This window comes from Prinia subflava, chromosome 2 (genome assembly GCF_021018805.1).
Source record: "Prinia subflava isolate CZ2003 ecotype Zambia chromosome 2, Cam_Psub_1.2, whole genome shotgun sequence".
NCBI lineage: Eukaryota > Metazoa > Chordata > Aves > Passeriformes > Cisticolidae > Prinia > Prinia subflava.
The window spans coordinates 66,267,823-66,291,876 of record NC_086248.1 but is presented as its reverse complement, the minus strand read 5'-3'; the positions used below and the strand labels follow the sequence as shown (position 1 = coordinate 66,291,876).

General features: G+C 37.7%; 1 protein-coding gene across 4 annotated transcripts in view; it reads right to left on the bottom strand.

The window, feature by feature from the left end:
- Nucleotides 1-4,893: 4,893 nt before the first annotated feature.
- ADGB (androglobin) overlaps nucleotides 4,894-24,054 on the bottom strand; it is a 104,380-nt gene continuing 85,219 nt past the window's right edge. For 3 of the 4 annotated variants that reach the window (XM_063390338.1, XM_063390337.1, XM_063390339.1), the window contains 8 exons: nucleotides 22,480-22,994; nucleotides 21,200-21,311; nucleotides 14,352-14,749; nucleotides 12,500-12,661; nucleotides 10,547-10,655; nucleotides 8,408-8,495; nucleotides 7,064-7,247; nucleotides 4,894-5,372 (listed from right to left, as the gene is read on the bottom strand). In XM_063390338.1, coding sequence (XP_063246408.1) covers nucleotides 5,208-5,372; nucleotides 7,064-7,247; nucleotides 8,408-8,495; nucleotides 10,547-10,655; nucleotides 12,500-12,661; nucleotides 14,352-14,749; nucleotides 21,200-21,311; nucleotides 22,480-22,994 — 1,733 coding nt within the window. In that variant the 3' untranslated portion in view covers nucleotides 4,894-5,207. Of the gene's footprint in view, nucleotides 5,373-7,063; nucleotides 7,248-8,407; nucleotides 8,496-10,546; nucleotides 10,656-12,499; nucleotides 12,662-14,351; nucleotides 14,750-21,199; nucleotides 21,312-22,479; nucleotides 22,995-24,054 lie in introns of those variants that run through there. The other variant, XM_063390340.1, reaches the window with a different exon arrangement.

Below are 24,054 nucleotides of genomic sequence, written 5' to 3'. Positions count from 1 at the left end.
TGGTGAGAATGGGTCCCCATTCTGGGAAGGATATCTGGGATGTCCTGTCTGTGGGCCCACACCCATGAAATCCAGCTTTCTCACGCTGAGAGTGGACAAGCCTGCGTATTATTTTCCATGGACTGTGCTGCACCCACAGGGCTGCCGTGTGCAAGGCAAACACCTTGCTTGTACCCATGGAAGAGTGAGCATTTTGCTACTTGCCCTTTGGGGGAAAGCCATGTGTTGGGCAGGGAAGCTCAGGTTTCAGAGAGGAGTGTGTGCCCAGATCTGGCCCTTGGGCCTGTACATTATCTCATTCTCAAAACAGCCTGAACCACTGACCCTAACCACATTCTTGATGCCACAGAGATCAAAGTTCCTGAGTCCTATCAAACAATGTTTCCCCATCCCACCACAAAATATTTTTTCTTATTGTGGCTAGTGACAACTTCACTGGACCTTCCTTTTGTGCTGTTGTCTCAATACAATGCAAATTGTTTCTTTTCCTGGCTTTCTACTCTACTGTGTCCTCTTTTGAGATGGAGGACAGCAGCATCTTTTTTCTGCAAACAAGAATGTTTAAATCATCAAAATATGACCTGGACTCTGAATCTATTAGGACTGATTCAAGAAATGAATGAGAGGAAAGAAGGGCTCTGAGAGTGAGATCTCTTCATTCTGCAAACTGTCTTGTGATTATGCAAAGCTGTTCTCTTATGTTTTCTGCCAGACAAAATATGTAGACACTGTTCTTGCCTTTTGGAGGGGAAATGCTGTGCATGTGCATACATTCTGTCTTTCTTACATTAAAATGAGACCTTCCAGGGTGGGTAAATTGCACCTTGCCGGGGTGAGCAGACTGGCAGCTCAGAGCCGAGCCTGGTTTCACAGCACATTGCTTGTCTCAGTAGAGAGGCAACATGGAACAGGCTAGGTCTGCTTTCTGATCTGTAACTCACTGTGTAAATGCCAGCCAATTAAAGCAAAGCAGATGGGACAAGTAATATGAAGATTAATGAAGGTACTTGCATTAAAAAGTAATTGTAGATACATATTTTAATGGAAAAGATCCTTTCTATTTCAGAAGAGCAGGTCAAAAGAAAAGGATCAAGCAGTGAAAACTGCTAAAGCATCACAGAACACACCTACAAAGAATTATTACAAGTGAGTAAATCTTTATGGACTTAATCCCCATTAAATTGAATTATCAGGTCAAAGACTTATTTTCTTTCTCAGCTACCTGCACCAACCACACTGTGAATCTATCATTTTTCCTAAAATGTAGAAGTAAGGAAATCAAACTCTGATAAATTCTTTAGGGATTATTTACAATGCAGTCTAAGATGTTTTCATTCTCCTATGACTTTTGCAGTTTCCATCCAAACTTTCACAAATTTCTATGAATAGTGGCATTTTTCCTTCGTATATTCCTTTGTATAACTGGCTACACTTCAATTGAAAGAGAAATGAGTGTCAGGAAAGAGAACAGTAAACAACTCCTTTTAGTTTTACCACACAAAAAATGCAGCTCAACCTCAACAATATGCTGCTGAAGGATGCCCTCTGCGCTAATAAAATTCTAAATCAATATTCAAAATTCCAGCCAATCACCAAGTATAATTGTAAAACATTTCCAGTGTTGCTAAAAAGTCTGAGTTTACTAGGTATTTCCATCTGCAAGTTGGTTCACAGGAGGAAAACCAGGCTTGTCTCTCACATACCACTGTGCTGCTTCTTGAAACTGCTTCTTCTTGATGTTTAGATACTAGTAGACTCTTCAACAGTGTTTTAAGTGCAGAGAGTGGAATCAGCTTTGTATTTTATTCATGAGTTGAAGGTACTTAAAGATGTGGAGGAATCACAAAAAAATAGAAGAAAATCTTACCGTTATATTGGAGGGTGTCTGTAAGAAGCACACAATCTTCTGCCAGACACAGATCAGGATTTTGGAACTGCTGAGTTACCAAATTCTCTTTATTTATGTAGAGAAATGTCTGCCAGACTCTTCTTCAGGAGTCAGACTCGAAATTTCAGGGGAGAAGTATGACAGTTAAACTGCAACTTTTTGAGATCAACATAGATCTATGTGCTGTTCTTCATACAGAGTCCTTCCATGAACTAAAAATGAGAAGCTGTGTAAGTGACAAATTGTGCCAGTAATCGCAGAGTTGATTTTCTGTAAGAAATGTTAGAAGGTCCTTACTCCCACTCCCTCAAACCTCTTCTGTGGTGTGATGCCATCAGATACCTGGTACAGTGGGCTTTGATGCAGCCATTCTGCTATTGCACCTCCAAAATTAGTGTCATCTTGAAAGATCAGGCAATCGTGTCTTGATCGAGAAAAGCTTGCCCTATCTGTCCTGTTCTGTAAAGGCTTGACTCCATGTGTGAGTCCTTTGCTGAAGTTCTTCACTGAGTAAGAATGCACATAATTTCAAGCTTGTCCTTATGCCCCTACTGAATCTGGCCCTGTATGGCTGAGTTAAGTATAAGCAGGACTCATGACTATCTAAATTCCAGAACTTTTATTACAGTAAATGTTATAAAGTTATAGTGCTTAAAAGTTGTGTTAATCCTACAGGGCAAAAGAATAAACATGTTTTACCCAGGTGAACACATAATTTGACTATTGGGCAGCCTGGTCTGCAAACTAGAGGCAAAAATCGTATCAATTAAAACACAAGATACTGCTCTTGTTTTCCTTATAGTAAAGCTAAACACAATGGCTCTTTAGCTTACTGCAAATGGCTGTTCTGAAATAGTTTTGTTTTAGCTTTTGTACATCTTTCCCCACTTACTTAGCCTGTAATATAGTGCACCATGTAAAAAGCTGTTTTGTTGGTGTAAAACTGATGCATATGAAATGTCATCAGTCATCTGTTTCTTGTCCAATGTATGTGAATTGTTTGACACTATCCAAACAAGGCATTTTCTCTTCCAGGCTCCATTGAGGTAAGTGAATATTTTGTTCTTCTGGAATATGCACAGGGATTTAGTAAAACTGTTACTGTGCTTCTCTTAAAACATTACACTCTCCTAAGTACATGCAATTAAACAGTGTGACAGTAATTCACACCCTCATCATATCTTCGTTGTTGAAATGATTAAAGAGCCAATAGAGACATTCACAAACCACACAGCAGATTTTGACAATGCCACATTACCCTTCAAAATGAGAAAATGATGAAACTTAGAATTATGTTTAACATCAGAACAAGATTTGTTAATGTAGATCTGAGTACACTGTGCCTGAGTTTAAGTCAGTTGATAGCTGATTACACGTGGGGACGGGTTGTGATCATGAAGGTTATTAGCTGAATTTTTGACATTTAGATGTTGATAATACCGGCTTTTGGATCTGGATTGATTTTTACAACAGAATGTCATTATAGCACTTGCAGTGACATGAAGAACAGAACTTCAACTTGATCTTCCTCTACAGAAGCTCATTAGAGATTCACATAAGAAGACAACCAACACGTGTTATTGCCATGGAAACAAGATGGAATATTATGAAGCAGTATATCCCATATTCCAAAATAGAGAGGACAAAGAGCAATTATAGCAAAAGACTGACAGGCTTTTTATTTGCTGCCTGTGTGGGTCAAAGCAAAACTTAGCTCCTCCTCTTTGAAATAAAAATCACCAGTGCAATTTTGGGCCTCTGGTTTCAATTCTTTCTTTTCAAAGACAAAAACTCAAGATAGTTTAGTTAGTGATTTATGGGAGGAAGGAGGCCGAATGGAGGCATTGGCATCACAGCAGGTCTGTAGGTGTGATGAGGTACAAAGCACACACATAACAGAACTGACAGAAGAGCAAGTCAAGTTCAAGCCAAAGAGTGAGGTACAGGTAACAGAGAGGTGTGCAAAACCAGCAGAAGCTGAGCATCTGGGCATTGGGAGGCAGAGGAAAGGCTAATTTCAAAGATAATGGCTAGCCAATACCACTGGCCAGAAATGCAAAGGATAAAATTTCTATATTATATTATATATCCTTTCTATATTATATAGAGAAATATAGATATATATATAAATATAGATATCCTATCTATATTATATATCCTTTCTCAAAATTTGATTTACATCAAATGGGTGAGTCTCATAGTTTCTTACCTTGCCTCGATAATGAAATGCTTTTGGACATCCTGGATATATTGCAGGTATACAATATATACTTAGTCTAACTTCTACATGGAAAATACTTTAAGCCATTTAAAACACCTCTGCCTGTTCTAGAGAGTTTTCACAATTGTTAGAGTCTTGATCATTGTGTCTGAGTACAGAGTGATAAATTGTGAGTGGTATTTTTGGGAAGGAAAGGTGGATAGGGGAGCAGCATGTGTTGTTTTTTGTGTTTGATGACACAACTACAAATACAGGGATTCTGTGATAATGGAAACAAGAGCAGTATTTTAGCATTTGAATAAAAAGCATGTAATTGGCACTTTATTCACACACTGGTTTACTTTTAAGAAATAGTTTTAAATTCCAGCTGAGAGTCTATTGTAATTAGTCATTTTGAGCAAAGCCAGCATGGGCAAAATATATATTAGGAAAGATAATCAAAGAGAATAATAGGGTTTTAAGGAGTGTTTAACAAGCTTTGGAAGGTTGTATAATAATTTTGTCACTACAGACAATTACTGTGAGATTCCAAAACACTTTAAGAGAATGATGGAAGGAAAAAATACTACAGTACAGAGAAAGCTTGTGACCCTACTCAATCAGGCTTTGGTAAGCCTCTCAATGCCAGCATATGAAAAGTGTGGTTTGCCACTATTAATTATGATAAACTCCACAAATTGTCATCCACTTAGGAGCCAGGTCAAATGACTTTCAAAACTGGCAGCTTACATTCGCTGTTTCAACTCTGATGCATTCTTGACTGGTTTTGTTTTGATTGAAATAAAACACAAAACTCACTGATTTTGTAAGAAGTGTCTGAATGGAATATGAATTTTATTGCAAAAGTTATTAGTAAAACATAAAAACTTCAGTAGTAGTGAGTAGCTTTGTGAGAAGCAAAATACCAAACATTTTGCTAAAAAGAATACTAGATCAATTTTTTCACTAGCAACAGGCAAAGAGATAAAATGTGATTTAGTTGTCAAAAATACTTGAAAATAATAAACAAATTTTTTCATCTTTGCATATGAACTTTTTTCCCAAACTGTTAAGTACAATTCAGGAGTGATAGCAACTACACTTTTTTTCACTAAACCTTTACTGTTTTTTCTTTTTGTCTGTGCTTTTCTTCTTTCGTTCTGCTTTCAGGGCTGCTTCCTGAGCTGCCAGTTCTTCTTCTCTTCTGCGCTCAGCCTCCAGCAGCTGATTTCTGTATGCTTCCCGAATGCTGTAAACTCTGTCTCGTGTTTCATCTAACGATGCCTAGCCAAAAACAAACAGCAATACTGCCCTGCTCAACACATCAGTCTTGATTTTACCACAAGCAACTGCATCCTTCCTGTTCTGTTTCACTTTGTGACACTGTAAGTACAAGGAGAGCATCTCACCTTTTCACATGGATGTTTATTGATTTCTTAAAGGAAACAGCTACATGTCAATCTTTTTACCATGAAGAAGAGAAAGTTCAGGGAAATCCTTTTTAAACTGCTGGCATAATAAGCTAGTTGTGTGAAGGAAGAATAGAGCAACAGAGTAGTTACCTATCTGGATCTAGCCCTTTTCCGTTACTGGTTTGCTTTGCAGTCTTAAACAAGTCTATTAAAAGCTAGGTGTCAGAAATGCTGGAATGGCTTAGGAGTTGTAGCCTTTTAAGAGCCTAGAAGTGTAAATCATAATGACCTTCAATGAGATTTGGGGGAAGTGGGATTTTGACACCTCTAAATACTTCCCCTTTCCATTTCCACCCTGAAAAATGGGGATACCTGGAAATCTTTATATAGTTCTTTGTGGTCTACAGATGACCACATCTGTCATGTGGTGCAAAAGTGCTTATCAGCACAGTGTGCATATTCATAAGTAAATCTCATTTTAAATTCATATTTTTAAACATTTTTAATAGAAATACTTTCTAGAAAGAGGATCTACTCTTGTGAAGAATTTGCCCTTGTAATATACAATATGTTAGGCATCCAAAATCATAGCAACATCTGAGAACCTGAACTTGCATCCTTATTAGGGTCAGCCACTGTTGGAGAGCTGCAGCTCCTTGCTGACTTGTAGTTGAGTACTATATATATATATCAACTGTATATATCAACTGCATATATATACTGTATATATCAACTGTAGTTGAGTAATATAAATCAGGCTGTCTGGGAACTAGTTAAGGAGATGTTTTCAAGTAAGATTTCTGTAAATAGGTTGATTTTGATGTAAAATTATTTTTACTGTCTCTTATCCAGTTTTAAGAGCTCTGAATAGTCACCAGCTGATTGATAGTGGTTATTGTATCACCACTGAAACAAGTAATTTTGTTTCTGTTGATGCTCAACAGTTAAGCCAATTTGGTAAGGTATTTGTACCAATTTCAGGTGAAGTTCATTGGCTGAATTAATCATCACAATGGATCCTACCCTTATGCTATCACATTTATTATTTATAGACATGTTTTTTTTGAGGTTTAATAATCTAAATTCTTCATTAGCTGTCATCATGCATATTCCAAAAAACTAACTCTTCTCTGACACACATTAAGAGCAACTTATCCCCCTGCAATTTTTTTTTATTAGTTTTCAAAAAGCTGTATACAATTCTATAACCAAAAAAAAATAGTCAGACTGGAGATGCTTTACATGATAAGCATCTGGTCATGTATGTCAAATGGTCAGTTTTTTCTGACTTATAACCATCCTTTTATGGTGATACAATGGTGCTTTTGCAGAGCATGTATCAAGAAAGTACTACAAATATCATATTAAGGATGTCATGCAGTACTATTTTTTTACTTTAGAACTTTTAGTTTTAACCTTTACCCAAGTGAAATTTCAAGCTTGTTCATTGCTTCTAATCACTACTACTGAATACAAAAATTTTGCTAATGATTGGTCAGGGTATTTGGACTAGTGGCAGACATCACAGCAGTAGTTAGCTGGAAAGTAATCTCAAAAACATACCTGCAGGTTCTCATACATTTCAAATATATTTTGCTTCAGTAAAATTCTATCATTTTCTTCTTTTTGTCTTTGTTCCAAAGCCAGCATGCGAAGCTGCCTAAAATGGTTGATTTCTTCTTCTTTATGTATCTGTTGCTGTTGAATGATAGACTCATTTATCAGCACAGGTTCAGACATTGTTTTTCTGAAAGAAATGCAAAGCAGATATTTGTCTCATATCAAATGCAGTTTTAATTGTTGTCTATTTTGCTTAACATCTATATGCAGATATTTGGCTTATATTCGGCAACATCACCATCATATGGTTAGATATGGTTGGGAGTCACTTTTCTTCTGCTTCTGTATAACACCAATAAGAAAATACATCCCCAAGGCCAGGCCTTCTTATACTTGAGTGTCTATTTTAAATCTATTTGTAAAATCATGCCGTCTTCAATCATATGAAAAACTCCTCCATGTGACACTTTTAATTTGCAAGAAATATATTCTCAGAAGTTTTTGATGCTATAATTCTGCATTGAGACAAATGCAGTTTATCTTTTGAGAGTGTTTTTTTTTTGTCTTTTGTTTGTTTTGTTTATGTTTTGGCATAATGGCAGGATAATATACTTTTATGTTTTGTCCTAAATGACTAGTGTAAAAGTCAAGGAGTTGAAGACAAATGAAATGCATACAAGATTCAAGCTTGTGGAAGGTATTTTGCCATATTTTCTACTGTTTTAATGCTATTCACTTCAATATAATGCCAGTTCCCCTCTCAATTTAAAATTAAATTTGAGCATTTTTTCAGCATTTTATAGTCTTTTGAAGATCAATGTAATGCCAAAATGCCACACTGAATACAAATGGACTTAAGCATGAAGTGGGTTCTAGCTGCAGCACAGCAAATAAGGAGGTGCATGTAAATTAGCTCAGTAAATTCATGTCAACACTTGTAATAAAGGATATACTTCTTTTGAATAATAAATATAATTCATACAAGTATTTCAGCTATTAACTATTATTAACTGAACTGCATTTGTTAAGTATGTTATTTTAAACCAGCATAACATCCTGACAAATTTCTTATGACCCTGGGATTGGCTCAGTTGGTTGGAGTGTGGTGCTGATAACACCAAGCTTATGGGATCAATCCCCTACGGGCCGTTCACTTCAGAACAGACTTGATGATCCTTGTGGGTCCCTTCCAACTCCGAATATCCTGTGATCTGGAAATACATTCTCCTTGCAAGAACACTGAAATAAGAGTATTTGCCTGAACACTTATTTTCTTCAAATGTTTATGTCAGGTGCTCATTACATGCAGTGCAGTGATTTGACATTTATTATGTTAGGGCAGTTTACCTTGTGTAACGACTAAGGTCTATAAGCTCCCATTTTTTTTGCTGTGCTTTTAGTCTTGAGTCAACAGCTGTTTGTGGTGCTTGCTTTCCTGTGGTAAGATAATATAAAACAAAACAGATTAAACTGGTTATGTTGTGCTAGGGAGATCCACCTAAATTCTTACATAAATTTTTCTTCCTTTATCTCAGCAAAATATATTATTAAATTAGAAGATGGGCTGAAGAGAATATAATATTTCTGCTCTTTTATTTCCAACATGTAGGATAGAATCAAAGATGCTATAAAACCCTCCACATATACTAGAATGAAACTAATATGTGTATTTTAGCTAAATCCCCTCTACTCAAGAAAGTTAGTAAATCGAAGCAAGAACATTGAATTCACAGTGCCTAAAAGATATAAAAACAACTTCTGGGTATCATATTCTTCTGTTTAAAAAAATCAATAAAAATCTGATTCTCCTGTCCAGGCTGTAGTTTAAAAAAATTATATTCCCTTCTAGAGAGAAGCTTTAATTTAAGACATACCAGTTTAAAGAAAAAACGTGACATAGTAAAACTGATATTCTGAAATCTTAGGCTCTTTTTAACCATATGGATAATAACCATGATATGTTTTATTGTAGCATTCTTGCAATACAATGACACATCTGATATTAAGCATGGCACTGGGCTGAGCTGCTTTGTCATTATTTCAATGCTTCTTTCTTTCAATTTGTCTCAATTTGCTGAAAAAACTTGTGAAATCTGATGAGATGGAATGGTGACTGAACTAATTTTCTTTTATAAAAACTTTTTTACTACCTTAATTATAGCAGTAGCCAATTGAAGTATGTTAAAAATTTTACTATTATAAGAATATTTTCTCATGAGAAATGGGAAGAGGTTTTTGGGCATTAAAGTAATTACTGTTTATATATTTACTGTCTATACATAGACAAATATACCAGCCTTCTCTCAAAGGGTGACTTGGATCTTTGGAAGTGCCTTAAACATTTCCCATTAGAACAGTATTCTCCAGAATACAAAAATCCTCATTAAGATACTACATATTGCAGAAATGTTCAATCCCATCATTGCCAAATGCTGCACTCCATGGAACAGAACCACAACAACTTAAAAGTCATTGGGGTGTCACTCTTTGCTTCCTAAGTCCTTATATTAGTGCTTAGTTTAGAACAAAGCTCTAGGTGGACAACTATTAATTTTGAAGTCCTTTAGCCAGTAACTTAGAGGAAACAATGTTGTTTCAAGTAACCAATACTGTGTTAAAGGCATTAGGTGAGGATTAATTCCGATTTAAGTTCTGAACCTTTCCTGTGAAGATTACTTATTGGGATGGAAAAAATACTAATCTATAGTTAAGTACAGGTCACAGGTTCTAGTTCCATGCACATGAGTCATGACCAGATATTGTCACAATCAGACTGGGAAGTATTATTTCCTTTTTGTGATGGCCTGATCCCAGTGTATTAACAGAAAAAAACCCCACCAAAAAACCAAAAAACAAACAGCCTGAAGTCTTGCACCCAGTTCAGCTTTTCATCAGAGTACAGAAGTTGGCAGGGAATACATATGAAGAATCCATAGAAGCTGTAATCACTAAAGAAAATTGTACAGCACTTATAGAAGCTTCCAGGAAACTGGTGCTACTCAGTATCCACTTTTTGACACTTCACTTCCAGACCACTCTCCATGAAGAGATTCCACGAAAATGAACATAAAGGGAATGCACTTTAGGTGTATTAGTCTCATACTGACATGCTATTTTAGCTGCTAAACAGTTTTTCAGCCTTTCTACACTAATGAACTCTGGTACTTGGAACTGAGGGAGAAGGTATTTACTACTAAACTTCAAAAATTTTCAGGTTAATTTAGGATTAGAAATCTACTACAGAAGTGTTACTTGAAGTTTGCTTAAGGGTAACTTGGCAGCCTCCAAGAGCTGTGAGGCTGTATCTGCGTCTGGAAATAGAGCAATGAAACAATTAAAATAAAGAGGGGACAGAGAGCAAGCCTGCCATTGCACATTTGGACACCTTTATCGGGGCTGATCTATCTACTACCAGTATTTAATGCAGAAGTCTTTCCTAAGGACTGGAACATGCTGAGCAGAAGACACAGAAAGTTATACCCTTACCTGTTTGTCCTGAGCTAGGTGTCAAGTCGGCAGTCTTAGCCCCAGCTAGGGGTTCCTCTGAATCTCTCACAGCATACTTATTAATAAAACGCATACGTTCCTGAAAAGCCTGCAGATCACAGTTTTATAATACAGATAACAAAACTTCTACCGCATATTTTAAATGGCAAAGAATTTTCAAAAGAAGGATTCTGCAAGTCTTCAATAAGACCTAACATCGGGGTGCAGTGTGCAAGTCTGACTGGTGCTGGAATTGGAAAAGATTCCAGGATTCCACTGAATCAGTCCTGAGACATTGCACGCTTACACTAGAGATCACTGTCCAATAAAATACTTGGAAATCACTGATTTCTGGGCAGTTTAAAATAGTATTGGGATTAAAAAATTTAAAAAAAGATGTATAGCTGAAAGTATGGCTAATGCACATCCTTAGGGAACTATAACTTCATCCTAGGAGCTCCTACAGCCTGATGATTTAGACTTCCACTTGAAAAGTGAGACCTTTGGGTGCAAGCCCTTTCAGACTCAATTACCTTTGATGCCAAAACCAGACATCAGCACTTCTGTGTTTTCAGAAGGAAACTTTGACTCACTTGGCATTCTCTTAAGGGCTGTCATTGCCAGAATGGACAGAGAAGCCCTTTGGCTTTTGGTCAGCCTGGAGTCAGGGATGTAATTTCCAGACTCAGAGGGTCTGCAACTCCTGGAATAGGGAGACACTGTGCCAGGGTTGTCAAGAAGAAAGGAGAGGGGAAGCTGCTTAATCTGGTTAGCATACTCCCAATTTGGACCATGTTTTAGCATATTCTGTTGTTGCTGCAATTTTCTTAATAAAAGCTAATTAAAAAAACTCACAAAACTAAGGGGCTTCAAAAATGGATCGCTGTAGTTGCCATTCAGTTGATTTTCTGATTTAAAAAGGTAACGGTGATAGAACCAGATTCTGATGTCTCTTTACACATCAAAGGGGATTACTTTCCAGCTAATCTTTAGGAGGCTGTACTTGCATTTTCAGTCTCAGCACAATCAATCAAAGCTACAGAGCAGAATTTCTCCTTAGTTTCAGAATTTAATAGAGTAGTGTCAGGAAAAGTTTTGAGCTTTGAACACACTGCAAAGACCTGAGAAAATCTGAGAAGACTCATGTCTGAGGTTCATTCCTGAAAGGTAATATAAAACCCCCAAATTTCTAAGTTGGGGATTCTGGCTGAATATCCCTTAATGGGCAATGGTATTGGTGGTGATAGGGAATGAGAGGTGAGTTTGAAGACTGCCCTTTGTTCTTGTATTTTTCTTTGGTAATGATGCTTCCAGTTTGGAATCAGCACTGCACTTTTTGCTTTGCTAGAAAGATCTTTCAATCTTTCCAAGATTTTTCCATCTCAAGCATATGTCACGTCAAAAGCACCCAGATGCAGCTGGCAACTAGATCAGTATTGCTTCTCCAAAACAGTGAATTCATACTGAGCATGTTACAGACTCATGGTAACCTGCAATGCAGACTGAATTTGGAACCCTGGCTGCAAAGGATAATTTGGGTACTAATATGACCAGGTGCCAGCTCTTCAGGAGATATAATTTTTGGCATGTTTATAGCAGTGTATTTCTTGATAGAATCTGTTCATGCTAAACATTAAACTTGTCACAAGTAGCAGCTTTGCAAATGTGTAGAGGTAGTGGGCTTTCTAAGGAAATCTTTTCTATGTTTTATAAAGTAGAATCTAAAGTCTCAGTGATCTACAGAGGCCTGACATAGATGATCTAGATTCCTACCCAGAATTCAGGCACATAATCACTTTTAATTCTTTAAACTGTAAAATTTCCTTTCTTCCAGAGGGGGGAAGAGGACAGACCTATGAAGGCAAGTTTCTGTTGTGGTAACTCCTCTACCATTACAACAACTCCTGGAGCTTGTGAAGAAACATCACTGCAGAGATAGCACTCTGGCATTACCTTGACAGCTCTCCCTGGCTCTGCAGACTCCCATGCTTGTTTCATGGCTCTGATCTCATCTACTCGCCTGGTGTCTTTCTTCACCTCCAGAAAGTCTGCCTCTTTCTGTTCACTAACTATGCGAAAAATCCAGTAGGGTGTGGTTGAATCTTCTGGGTGAACCTATCATAAACATGATGTAGTCACTGGTAGACATCTATTACCACTCTTTAGGATGAAGTTATGTTTTGTATACTGGTAATTTTTCTGACTGATATACATTGAACATTGACAGACATTGATATGCATTATGGCTGAAACAGAGACTGACAAAGGAAAGAGATTACTTTGCAATGCCTGGAAGCTCTTTGAGGTGTTTTGATTACGTTTTCTCCCACTCTCATGCAGCATGCTCCACACTCCCAGTTGTTCTGAGCAGTTTGTCTGAACAAGAGTATTTTGTGTGATTTTTCATTAATTTTTTTATCTTCCTGCTAAGCTCCTCTCCTCTCCTCTCCTCTCCTCTCCTCTCCTCTCCTCTCCTCTCCTCTCCTCTCCTCTCCTCTCCTCTCCTCTCCTCTCCTCTCCTCTCCTCTCCTCTCCTCTCCTCTCCTCTCCTCTCCTCTCCTCTCCTCTCCTCTCCTCTCCTCTCCTCTCCTCTCCTCTCCTCTCCTCTCCTCTCCTCTCCTCTCCTCTCCTCTCCTCTCCTCTCCATTAGATTCAAGTGGGAATTTTGCATAGAAATAATCCTTGCTCTGTCTTATAAGGTTCTTTTCCAAACACTTCCCAAAGTTTCTAAAACACCTTAAGGCCTGGCTTCTCCAGAATTACAGGGTAAGTAGGGCCTGAAGTCTAGTAGACTATTCTGCTGCATGACCAAGAAATGAGATATTGTGCTGCATATATTTCTGGAAAACATACTACCTGAAGAAGCTGGAAGCCTAAGACTTGGAACTAGGGTTAGGAGTTCAGCTCTTGTTTGAGACTAATGGAGGGCATCTTCTTTATCTGAGAGGGCTCCATCTCAAAACTTGTATGTCTGTTTTAGTGTCCCAGCACCTCTAGTGTAAGGCACTGTTCCAGAACTCTGTATAATTAGGTGTGGATATGAATCCCAGGCAAATCTGCTGTGCAGCAAGGTTAGTCAGTTAAAAGTAGAGATTTCTTCATAAAAATCTCTATGGTTCTTTCCTTCAACTACACACCATAAGGCAGCAAAATTCCCAGCAAAAGCAATGCCATTAAACAAGGAGCTGTCAGTTCCTTCATTGCTTTCCATTCATCTGTTTAAACCAATAAAGCCAATTATTCATTTTAAGACATAAAGGCTGGCAGTAGGTTTTCAGACAGCCACAGAACACTCAGATGGATCCAGCGCAAGGGGTAAGAAATTCCAGGTAAGCAAGTATTTACCAATTTTTCTGCCACTGTATGTCTGCATGCTAATGACAATTGTGATATATGTGACAGGAACTGACTACAGTGGGAAGACCTGTTTCATCTCCCCAGGAACCCATGGAAGCTACTACAATGAGGGATTAATGGGACACAAATATGTGAATTCCTGGAATTTAGTAAACCTTCAGAAGAGACAGAAACTACACCAACAAAAGGAAAAACCAGTTGTTCCTCTATACATAAACAAAGAAATGAGCAAATTGTATCGCTAAATCTGGGATGCACATCTTTTAAATGCAACATTTTTAATTCAACCTTTCTGTGGTGTTACGCTACAAAGGTGGGAAAACGGGTATAGAGAAATACAAGGTACATTAGGAGTCCTAGTAGTACTGATCTGCAGACCTGAGAATATCTCTATATTGAGTACAAGGACGGCACATTTAACAAGTTGAGGCTTTGGCTTTGTTCTCACCTGAGATTCGTGTGGTGCTCTTTCTTTATGGACTTTCTCTTTTTCTGTATGGACCTTCTCTTTTTCTGTATGGACCTTCTCTTTTTCTGTATGGACCTTCTCTTTTTCTGTATGGACCTTCTCTTTTTCTGTATGGACCTTCTCTTTTTCTGTATGGACCTTCTCTTTTTCTGTATGGACCTTCTCTTTTTCTGTATGGACTTTCTCTTTTTCTGTATGGACTTTCTCTTTTTCTGTATGGACTTCCTCTTTTTCTGTATGGACTTTCTCTTCTTCTGCATGGACCTTCTCTTTTTCTGCATGGACCTTCTCTTTTTCTGTATGGACCTTCTCTTTTTCTATCTTCTCAAATGATTTGAGACTTCTGGGTAATTTAGGAATGTTTGCAATCTTTTTTACTTGGAAAGAAACAAGAGTTAGGGAAAAGCTGTGCTCCTCATCCTTTCCCCTGTGTATTAGTCAGATCTAGTTATAATGCATAATGAATAAGAGAATGTCATTGCTATCTATATATATAGCTCCCCATATAAAACCCAGGGTGAAATAACAGCACAAAACAACCATACAGAGAGACAAAGGAAAGCCAGTTAATCAGTTGACACTTTCAAGTACAACCAAGAAACAATATGAGGACCAAACTACTTTTAAAATCATAATTAGAAGGTGAACACATTGTAACAGCCTTATCTGTCCTACATAGCACTTTACCCAGGGCTTAACTAAGAGTTTTCCATGGTGCCTGCCAGCAGTGACTGCGTTGCTGCTTTGTGTATGGTCAGTATTGGCTGCAACACACAGAATCACAGCCTGACTCTCACTTGCCTTATACAGTCTCATACAGTCTCTGTCAGTGTTTGTTGTGCACCAGGAGGGTAAGAAGCTCAAAACAGGTAAAGTCAATGATCTCATTATCTCACATCCTAAAATTGTCTAGAACAGAGAATGTAGAGACACCCCACAAAAATGCAAGGAAGTTAAGGCAAAGAAACAAGTATGAGACTCAATGCATATTTAAGAAATTCAAAATTGACATTGTCAGAACTATCTGAGAATATTTTAAATTAATTATATTATCAGTACATATGTCTACTATATGTTTGAATTAATGATACTGAGAACTGACATTTGCAACACTTATTTTGCAATGTCTTAGCTGGTGAGAGCTGTAAACAAGACTTCTTGCATGTCATATGCTTTTTAAAATAAATGAATATATAAAGCATGCAATAGCATATCAGCATAAAGAATCTGTCAGTTGAAACAACCAGGGACAAATCCAAAACACTATAACAAAGATTAAAAACCTGAGTCTGAAATCTTTCTTTCCTTCCACCTTCCTACTGTCTGAAATATTGAGACAAGAGCTGAAAACCTAGATTTAGCCAATATGGTAAAACGGGGGACTTCTCTCAGAAAAAAGTTGATATCAGTGACTGTTTTACAGTCTGATGATAATAATAAGATATCTTTCCCTTAATGTTTTTAAGGTAAGATATCTTTCACTTGGTGCTTTTCCAGTGTCTTTCCACTGAGGAAAAATCATTGTACTGCACAAATAATGAGCTCTGGATGAGATCTGCAATGTCATGGCTGAGGTTATATGGATATATAAAGTTGTAAATGTTAAATATATAGAAGAATATTTTTAACTCACATATAGGTCCATATACAAATAAATATTATGTGGTATATAAGTGCATTATATCATACATTGTACATGTGTTTGTCTAGAAATGGTATTATTCTTATCTCCTCATGCTACTTAAAAAATGTCCAGTGACACCAAAGTGTAAAGCTTAAATTGATTCAGTGCTACTAAGACATATATTAACAAATGAAAGCAAAAATTAAAGTGGTCTCCACAAATACTGAATATATTAAAACAACATTCCCAGAAATGCAAATATAAAACATTGATGATAATTCAAAGTTATAAAATGATTACATAAATGGCTTTCCCTTTAATTTCACATCATCGTTACATATTAACACCATAAATCAGGCTGGTGTACACGGATTATTCAAGAAATTACTAATTTTTAGAGAACAACTACTTACTGTTTATACAAACACTCAAAATACATTCTGTGTAGTTAGCTAACTGATCTCAAAGACTTTATGTCATGGGATACTACAAGCTTTGTCTGGTTTCTGGATATGTTTTATGACTCTGAATTATAGCATTTTGATGATCTGAACTTATGGCATACCCTGATAAGTTAGTAAAGAACAAGCAAGCATAAGAAATGACAGGGCTAGAATGAGGTAACCTACTTTAACTCCAGATACAAAGGCTTAGGGCAAGATTGAGATCTCCAAGCTCTCCCATGTGCTGCACTCTCCAGGTTCCCCCAGCCGTTCCCACTCCCTCAGCAGAGCAAGCAGGATCCTTAGTTTGGGGATCAACCTCCAGAAATGCCTGGAGGGGGCAATGATTGCATTTTGGCATGCATCCCACTCTGATTCAAAGGGAGATGGGAGTAGCAATTTGGAGCTTTTGTAAGGGCAGAGTCAGGCAAATGCTTCCCATGGGATACGATGAGAAGAAAGGCAGGCAGATGATACAGAAAGTAAAAGGCCATTCCAGCTCACAGCTGATGCATCAATCATCACAAACTCTCACTGGCAGTTTTTATATCTCTGTGGCACCAAGAAAAGCTTGGGCATCACACAGGCTGACAGTGATGACACACAGCTGACTGCAACTTTAAAATTAGCTTCTCTACTGTTCTTCAATTATTTATTCAAAAATTCATTTAGTCTAATGCCGAATGGGACCAAAGTGATCATCCAGTCTGATGTCCTGTCTATGACAAGTTAAGCAACTGCACCAAATGATTCCTAGCTGAAACTCAGCTTCAGATTGAGACACATCAATTCTCTTTTCTAGGCATGATAAACAGCTACTCCTGATTTATGAAATTTAAATTACAGAGAATCTATCTTATTCATAGGTATAATACAGAGGAGTCTTTTGAAGCTTTCTTTGAGAAGATATCATGCTCCTGCTGTCTGAAATAGGCTCTGAGCATTTAGTGGGATTACCCAGTAGCTGGTAGTAATGACTGTTAGTTGCCCCAAGTGGGACTTTCAGATTTCATTAAGAAAAGCTTGACAAGTTCAGATGTTGCTTTTCCTGTCTTTGACTGGACCTCAGAAGGTTCCTTGACAGATGGCAATGTCAAAAATCTTTCCAAAGTTTGGCTCACCCAGACACTAAAATTACAGAAAAAAATACACCAGGACAGAAGCAAACCAATAACCTGGTTGCAGTAGTAGTGTGGGGTTAGAGTGTGGCTGAGAGATCTACAGCACCATCATGTATCCTCTGTGAACTATTTGTTCACTGAACACCAGGAGAGTGATTAATCACTGCTAATAGGCAAGATGGGAAAAAGAAAGAGATCTGAACATCCCGTTAAACATCCCATGCAATCCTATCCTTGACATGAGCCACCAAGTTCTCCTGTAAAATAAAATAAAACCCGTGGGAGAAACTTTCACTGCTCTGGAGGATGAAAGGGAATATTCCAAAGCATATTGCCTGTCCTGTCTTTTCAAACCTACTTCTAGTACCTGGGGTGGGGACTTTAGCTTCTCCTGCTTTCCCAGGAGCATAGATAGCCCTCTCTCATGAATAGCTTACACTCCTAGTTAATTTAAGGCAATATGTAAAATACATGCTGCAGTCAGCATTCAGCACACAGTGGTGATTCAGCTCAGGGTTGTGACAGTTGCACAATAAAACTTATGATCTTACTACTAGAAAAATAAAACCAAAGAACCTCAAAACATATAGCTGAAAATCCTTTATACACAATGAACCTTAAAATGATTTTGTTCACACAGTCAAGCAACTGAAAATGGTACTAGCAGTTGCAAGATTGCCTGCTAATTGTTCCCCTTTTACAAAAGATTTATCATATTGAGCTTACATTTTTAAAAGCATTTTTCCATTGAAGACTTGCTCCATAACAGTTTTCAGAAGAAGGAGAAACAAACACGTACACAAATAAAAACCCCAAAACCAAAAAACCACCACCACCAAAAAACAGGGAAGAAAGAGAGAAAAGAATGAAGACAGTATAAATAAAATATGTGGAACTTCCTAATTTCTGTATACTTAGGTTTTCCCGCCTAAAGCCTTTTTAATGTTTTGTTTGTGCAGTGGGCTCTTTATTGAAACATTTAATGGGATTTCATATATTATAAATATGACTAAGTATTATTCACAAAGTAACTTTCCTACCACAGTTCTTTCTACAAGTACAAACATCAACAAACACAAAATTATCATAGCATCTGTATAGCAGAGAATTTACTTTCTTCACAAATGTTCTATATAAGTATTTATAATATTGGTGAATATCAGTAGTATAATAGCATGGGTCTTCATTTAAAGGGAGACTAATTCAAAAGATTTTTAGTAGATCTTAATATAAAGTTGAAATATGCTTTTGCCATGATAAATTAGCTTTAATACAAAATTAACTCCAGATGGCACTGTAGGCTTACATGAAAAAGGGATACTTGAAAAGGGGAAAATTTTTTGCAGTAATTTTTCACCTGACTCACTGCAGTGTTCTTAAAAATCACATGGTGAAATAATACCCGTTTGGTTACACACCAACATTATTATTACATGAATTTTGGGTCTGACAACCTGTGTTGGCAGTTTTAAATGGTAAAGTTTTCAAACTGATTTAAGACTAGTTCACAATCAGAAAAAGGAAATGTTTGGTTTTTCCCCCAAAATAATTAACTATAGTAAGCACTTCAGATAAATATTGCTGTTAATAGGGGTACATAAACTAAACACTAAGTTTTAAATGAGTATTAGTATTTAAACTTTTTGATATCAGTTGTGTTTTAACTCTGTTGGTATTGTCATATAAATAGAAAGACTCGGTTAATAAGAACTGTGAAATGGATTTGGGTTAATTTGAAAGGCAGCATTTATGAGAAGGCACAAAAATTACACCATTTTAAAATAATCCCAAGAAAAAAGTGCTTGTTTTCACTGACTGTAGCTTAAGTATGTTTGACTGCAAATGAGCATCAATTAACATGGAGAAGGGGAGCTATGAAATGGAATATGCTACCTTGAATTCAACATGAGAACACTTGTGGCATTGACAAGGTTCAGTAATGTGAGCTAAGAATCAGCAAAGAAATTTAATAGATTAAGTAGCCTCCTTTGACCTTCAGTTTTACAGACCATGGTGAAGCTATAAAAAAGGATATTGTCAAGTGCAAGCTGTCACCATGTAGCCAACTCAGAAGGGTAAGAGGATGTAATAGGATGTCTATTGTAAGAAGCAGTCTAACAGGTAAAATTAAGAGAATGAATGGAATCATCTAAGAAAAAATATGATATTGTGAAGAACACAACAAAATACAAACAGGTGAAATCACTAAAAGAGCTGTGTAAAAGCCTGTAAGCTTACATGATATGGCTCCTCCAATGCAACTAAAACTGACTAGAGACTACAGTAAATCAAGAAGATACTTCTTTTTAAAGTTGTGTAACAATAACTAAAGTAATGCTGAAAAAAAAAACTCAAATATTGCATACATTCCAAACCCAAGAAATTAAATAATATCCATCAGCAATTACTGCTGCTGGATCTAACTTCAGTCCAGAGGGGAAGGGAAGGGAAGGGAAGGGAAGGGAAGGGAAGGGAAGGGAAGGGAAGGGAAGGGAAGGGAAGGGAAGGGAAGGGAAGGGAAGGGAAGGGAAGGGAAGGGAAGGGAAGGGAAGGGAAGGGAAGGGAAGGGAAGGGAAGGGAAGGGAAGGGAAGGGAAGGGAAGGGAAGGGAAGGGAAGGGAAGGGAAGGGAAGGGAAGGGAAGGGAAGGGAAGGGAAGGGAAGGGAAGGGAAGGGAAGGGAAGGGAAGGGAAGGGAAGGGAAGGGAAGGGAAGGGAAGGGTGCGGGAAGGGAAGGGTGCGGGAAGGGAAGGGTGCGGGAAGGGAAGGGTGCGGGAAGGGTGCGGGAAGGGTGCGGGAAGGGTGCGGGAAGGGTGCGGGAAGGGTGCGGGAAGGGTGCGGGAAGGGTGCGGGAAGGGTGCGGGAAGGGTGCGGGAAGGGTGCGGGAAGGGTGCGGGAAGGGTGCGGGAAGGGTGCGGGAAGGGTGCGGGAAGGGTGCGGGAAGGGAAGGGAAGGGAAGGGAAGGGAAGGGAAGGGAAGGGAAGGGAAGGGAAGGGAAGGGAAGGGAAGGGAAGGGAAGGGAAGGGAAGGGAAGGGAAGGGAAGGGAAGGGAGACTTGACCAGACATTTAAAAAGAAATATGTAAATAGAATTAAAAGTGAGACATATCACTGGTAAATAAACACCAAATCACAGTAAATAATTTTTTTCGGTATTAGAAAATATATGCATATAAGGAAGCAAATAATTTCTTATCACTTCTTTGAAAATTTGAGTTATAGACCTTTAATATTAATGTTACAGAATCTTTACTGAATGATGGAAAGTAGTATTATAGGTTCTGGAGGAACCTAGGGTTGAGAACACGGTAGAATCAGCTGCTTGTGTGTCTGCTGTTCTGCACCAGCAGCTGGAGTAGGGGCTGCAGCCTCAGACCTTGTAGGGGATGCAGAGGCAAGCTACTGGGCACACTAGGTGTCTAAGTGCAGCTGGTAGAAAAATCCACCTTTTTTGAAATATATAGTCATCTAAGAGACTTCCATTCTTTCCAGCTCCAGAGGGAAGAGCAGGATGAGGTAGCTGGTGCTGTCAGTGTTTGTGTTTGTGTGTGTGCTCTGAGTGTGTCTGAGATCTGTGTAGCTGGCAATATGTGTGTGTAGATATATAAATTATTTGACTACATATGTACTTGGTTCAACCTACCTTTGATTTCATCTTTCTGCATTTCTTTTAGTTTCTGAACAAACAAAGACTCACTCTCAGTAAGTGGCCAACTATCATGCAACACCAATGCCTCGATTGAATACTGGTGAGACTGTGGAAGAAAATGCAACATGCTGAAGTCATAACAATTACAGCAAGCATTCAAGTCCTGCAGGTTAGTAAAGTGCCAGCTATTGAATTCAGCAAATAAAACACATAATTAACCTAAAAGCTTGCACATAACACCATTCACAAGAAGCTTAAAAAATTAATGTTAATTCCACAGATCTTATTTTAATTCCTGTGAAATTAAACAATTACTCATGTGTTTATCAAGTAAAACTAAACTTGTCTACACAATAAGGAATGACATTCTTGTAAGATTTCCAGGTAACTTCCCTATGTATGCCATGTACTAAAACAAAGGCTTTTGTCTTTGATTAAGACCTACTACAGGGCTTTGAGCCCTTGTACTAGCACCCAATAATGCCTTAATTTGAGGTAGAGGTAACAGGGTCCATGGGCTGTTTTAAACATTGTCTAAACTGAATTGGAAATGATTATATTTAGAAATTGTTTTCCAAAATGTTAATGCCAGTTCTGAGGCAAAGGAACAACTCTGGAGTTTACTTCTCAATAATTTTTGTTTTCTTAGGTTATTTTGTTGCAATTGAACTCAACTATCAAGAAAAAAATCACATCAGAAAAACATGTGGAGATGTAAAACAAGAACTGCTTTAGAAAGTATATTTAATTTCTCTAAAATAGACAAACAATACTAAATGACATCAAGAAAAACCCATGGTTTTACATTAGCCTCTGGCAAACTTGGCTCAAGTAGCAGATATGTGTCTGTTACTAAAGCTTGCAGCTGACTGGAAATAGGTGTTTCTCTATGCAAACTATTACAGATGGCCTTCTATAATATATTTCAAACAAAGCTCATACTGAAGCATCAAAACATTAATTTTATTTCTAGCTATTTTTTATCTTTATGTGAGGGTTATGCTATACTGGATTTGTCAAATAAAGAACACTTAAAGATAGAGTAAATCACCTTGGTATGAAACCCCCTACTTATTTAGCTAATCATACATGTACATTATCCCTTTTTCATCACCTCATTCAAAAGCTACCAACAATCCTAATTTTGGATTCCTTGATCTTGCCCCAGGATAGAAGATCTCCACATCCCCATCAAAAGAATTAGCAATAACCCATCACCGTTTGTTTGCCTTTTTTTTTTTCTTCCCAAATCCCAGTGATTAATGAACTCTTACTTGTAGTGGGTTTCCAACACTATTTTCAAAATTTTCCAAGATGGAAGATTCATCTATTGTTATCACTGGGACTTCCTGTACAAGGTCTGTCTTGGAAGTAGCTTGGCTGTCCTTTGGTGAACTAAGGTCTGTCTTGGAAGCAGTTTTGCTGTCCTTTGGTGAACTAAGGTCTGTCTTGGAAGCAGTTTTGCTGTACTTTGGTGAACTAAGGTCTGTCTTGGAAGCAGTTTTGCTGTACTTTGGTGAACTAAGGTCTGTCTTGGAAGCAGTTTTGCTGTACTTTGGTGAACTAAGGTCTGTCTTGGAAGCAGTTTTGCTGTACTTTGGTGAACTAAGGTCTGTCTTGGAAGCAGTTTTGCTGTACTTTGGTGAAGTAAGATCTGTCTTGGAAGCAGTTTTGCTGTACTTTGGTGAACTAAGGTCTGTCTTGGAAGCAGTTTTGCTGTCCTTTGGTGAACTATGACTTCCTTTTCTTAATCCCTTCTTTGGACTAGGAGTAATCCGTGGGATTTTTACTGCAAGATGACAAAGAAAGGTCCAGAAACTCTATGAATTACTGGTATGAGGTAAACAGATGCACCCAGAAAGTATCAGAAAGAATAAACATAGTCCATTTTCTCATACTAGATTATACACAAAAGCTTCCAATTAAAATTATGCTTACTTCAAATACTACCCTGATTCATTTTGCATGCAAATCACAATTACCTTCAAAGTAAGGAGAAATTTGAGACTGTGTATATATGACTGTTGTTACTATTTATAAGGCATATAAGTGTTCCCCTCGAGGCCCACACTTCTTTCCTGCAGTAACCACCACAGCACCATGCTATCCATTACAAAATATAGACAGCCTTGCTATGGGATCCCTTTGTGGCTAACCTGATTGTGTAAAACTGGATGAAGGGAAGAGGTGCATTGGCCACAGTTCTGGCAATGCATACCCTTACAGAAGTCTCTTATCTAATCTCTTTCTGTCAACCTGAAAAAAAGATCATAGCTAACTTGAGCTAAAAAAAAAAAGTCCAGTCTTGAAAGGAGGTATAAAACTATTTGTGATCTATCCTTTATCAGTGTATATAATTGTCACCTAAGGAAGATGTTAATGTAGAAAAACTGTGAAAACTGGAATGTTCTAAAGATGGGCTGGCACAGAAATGTTAACTCAGAAAACAAATTTGTTTTCATTTCTAACACCATTGAAATGTGTTATATTCTTTTGCCTGCATGTCCACAGAGACAGTAAAGAGAATTGTAAAAGTGAACACCTCACAGAAAATTGAATAAGGACAAAGAATAACACCTCTGGCGAAGCAGCTTCATGTGTTACACTAACAACAGCTGGACCATCAGCTGGGCAAGAGATATCATTTTGACTTCACTGAGGACAAGAGGCTTTACTCCTCCCAGGGTTTATTGTATAAAAAAAGAATGATACTGCATCATTGCAACACTTAGAAAGAAAAATGCATACTTTCATGCGTGTTGATGAAACATCCAGGGAAATTCACAGGAGGTGGCAGGACTATTAGAACAGCATCAACAAAATTTACTGGTGGTGTGTCAAAGTATATA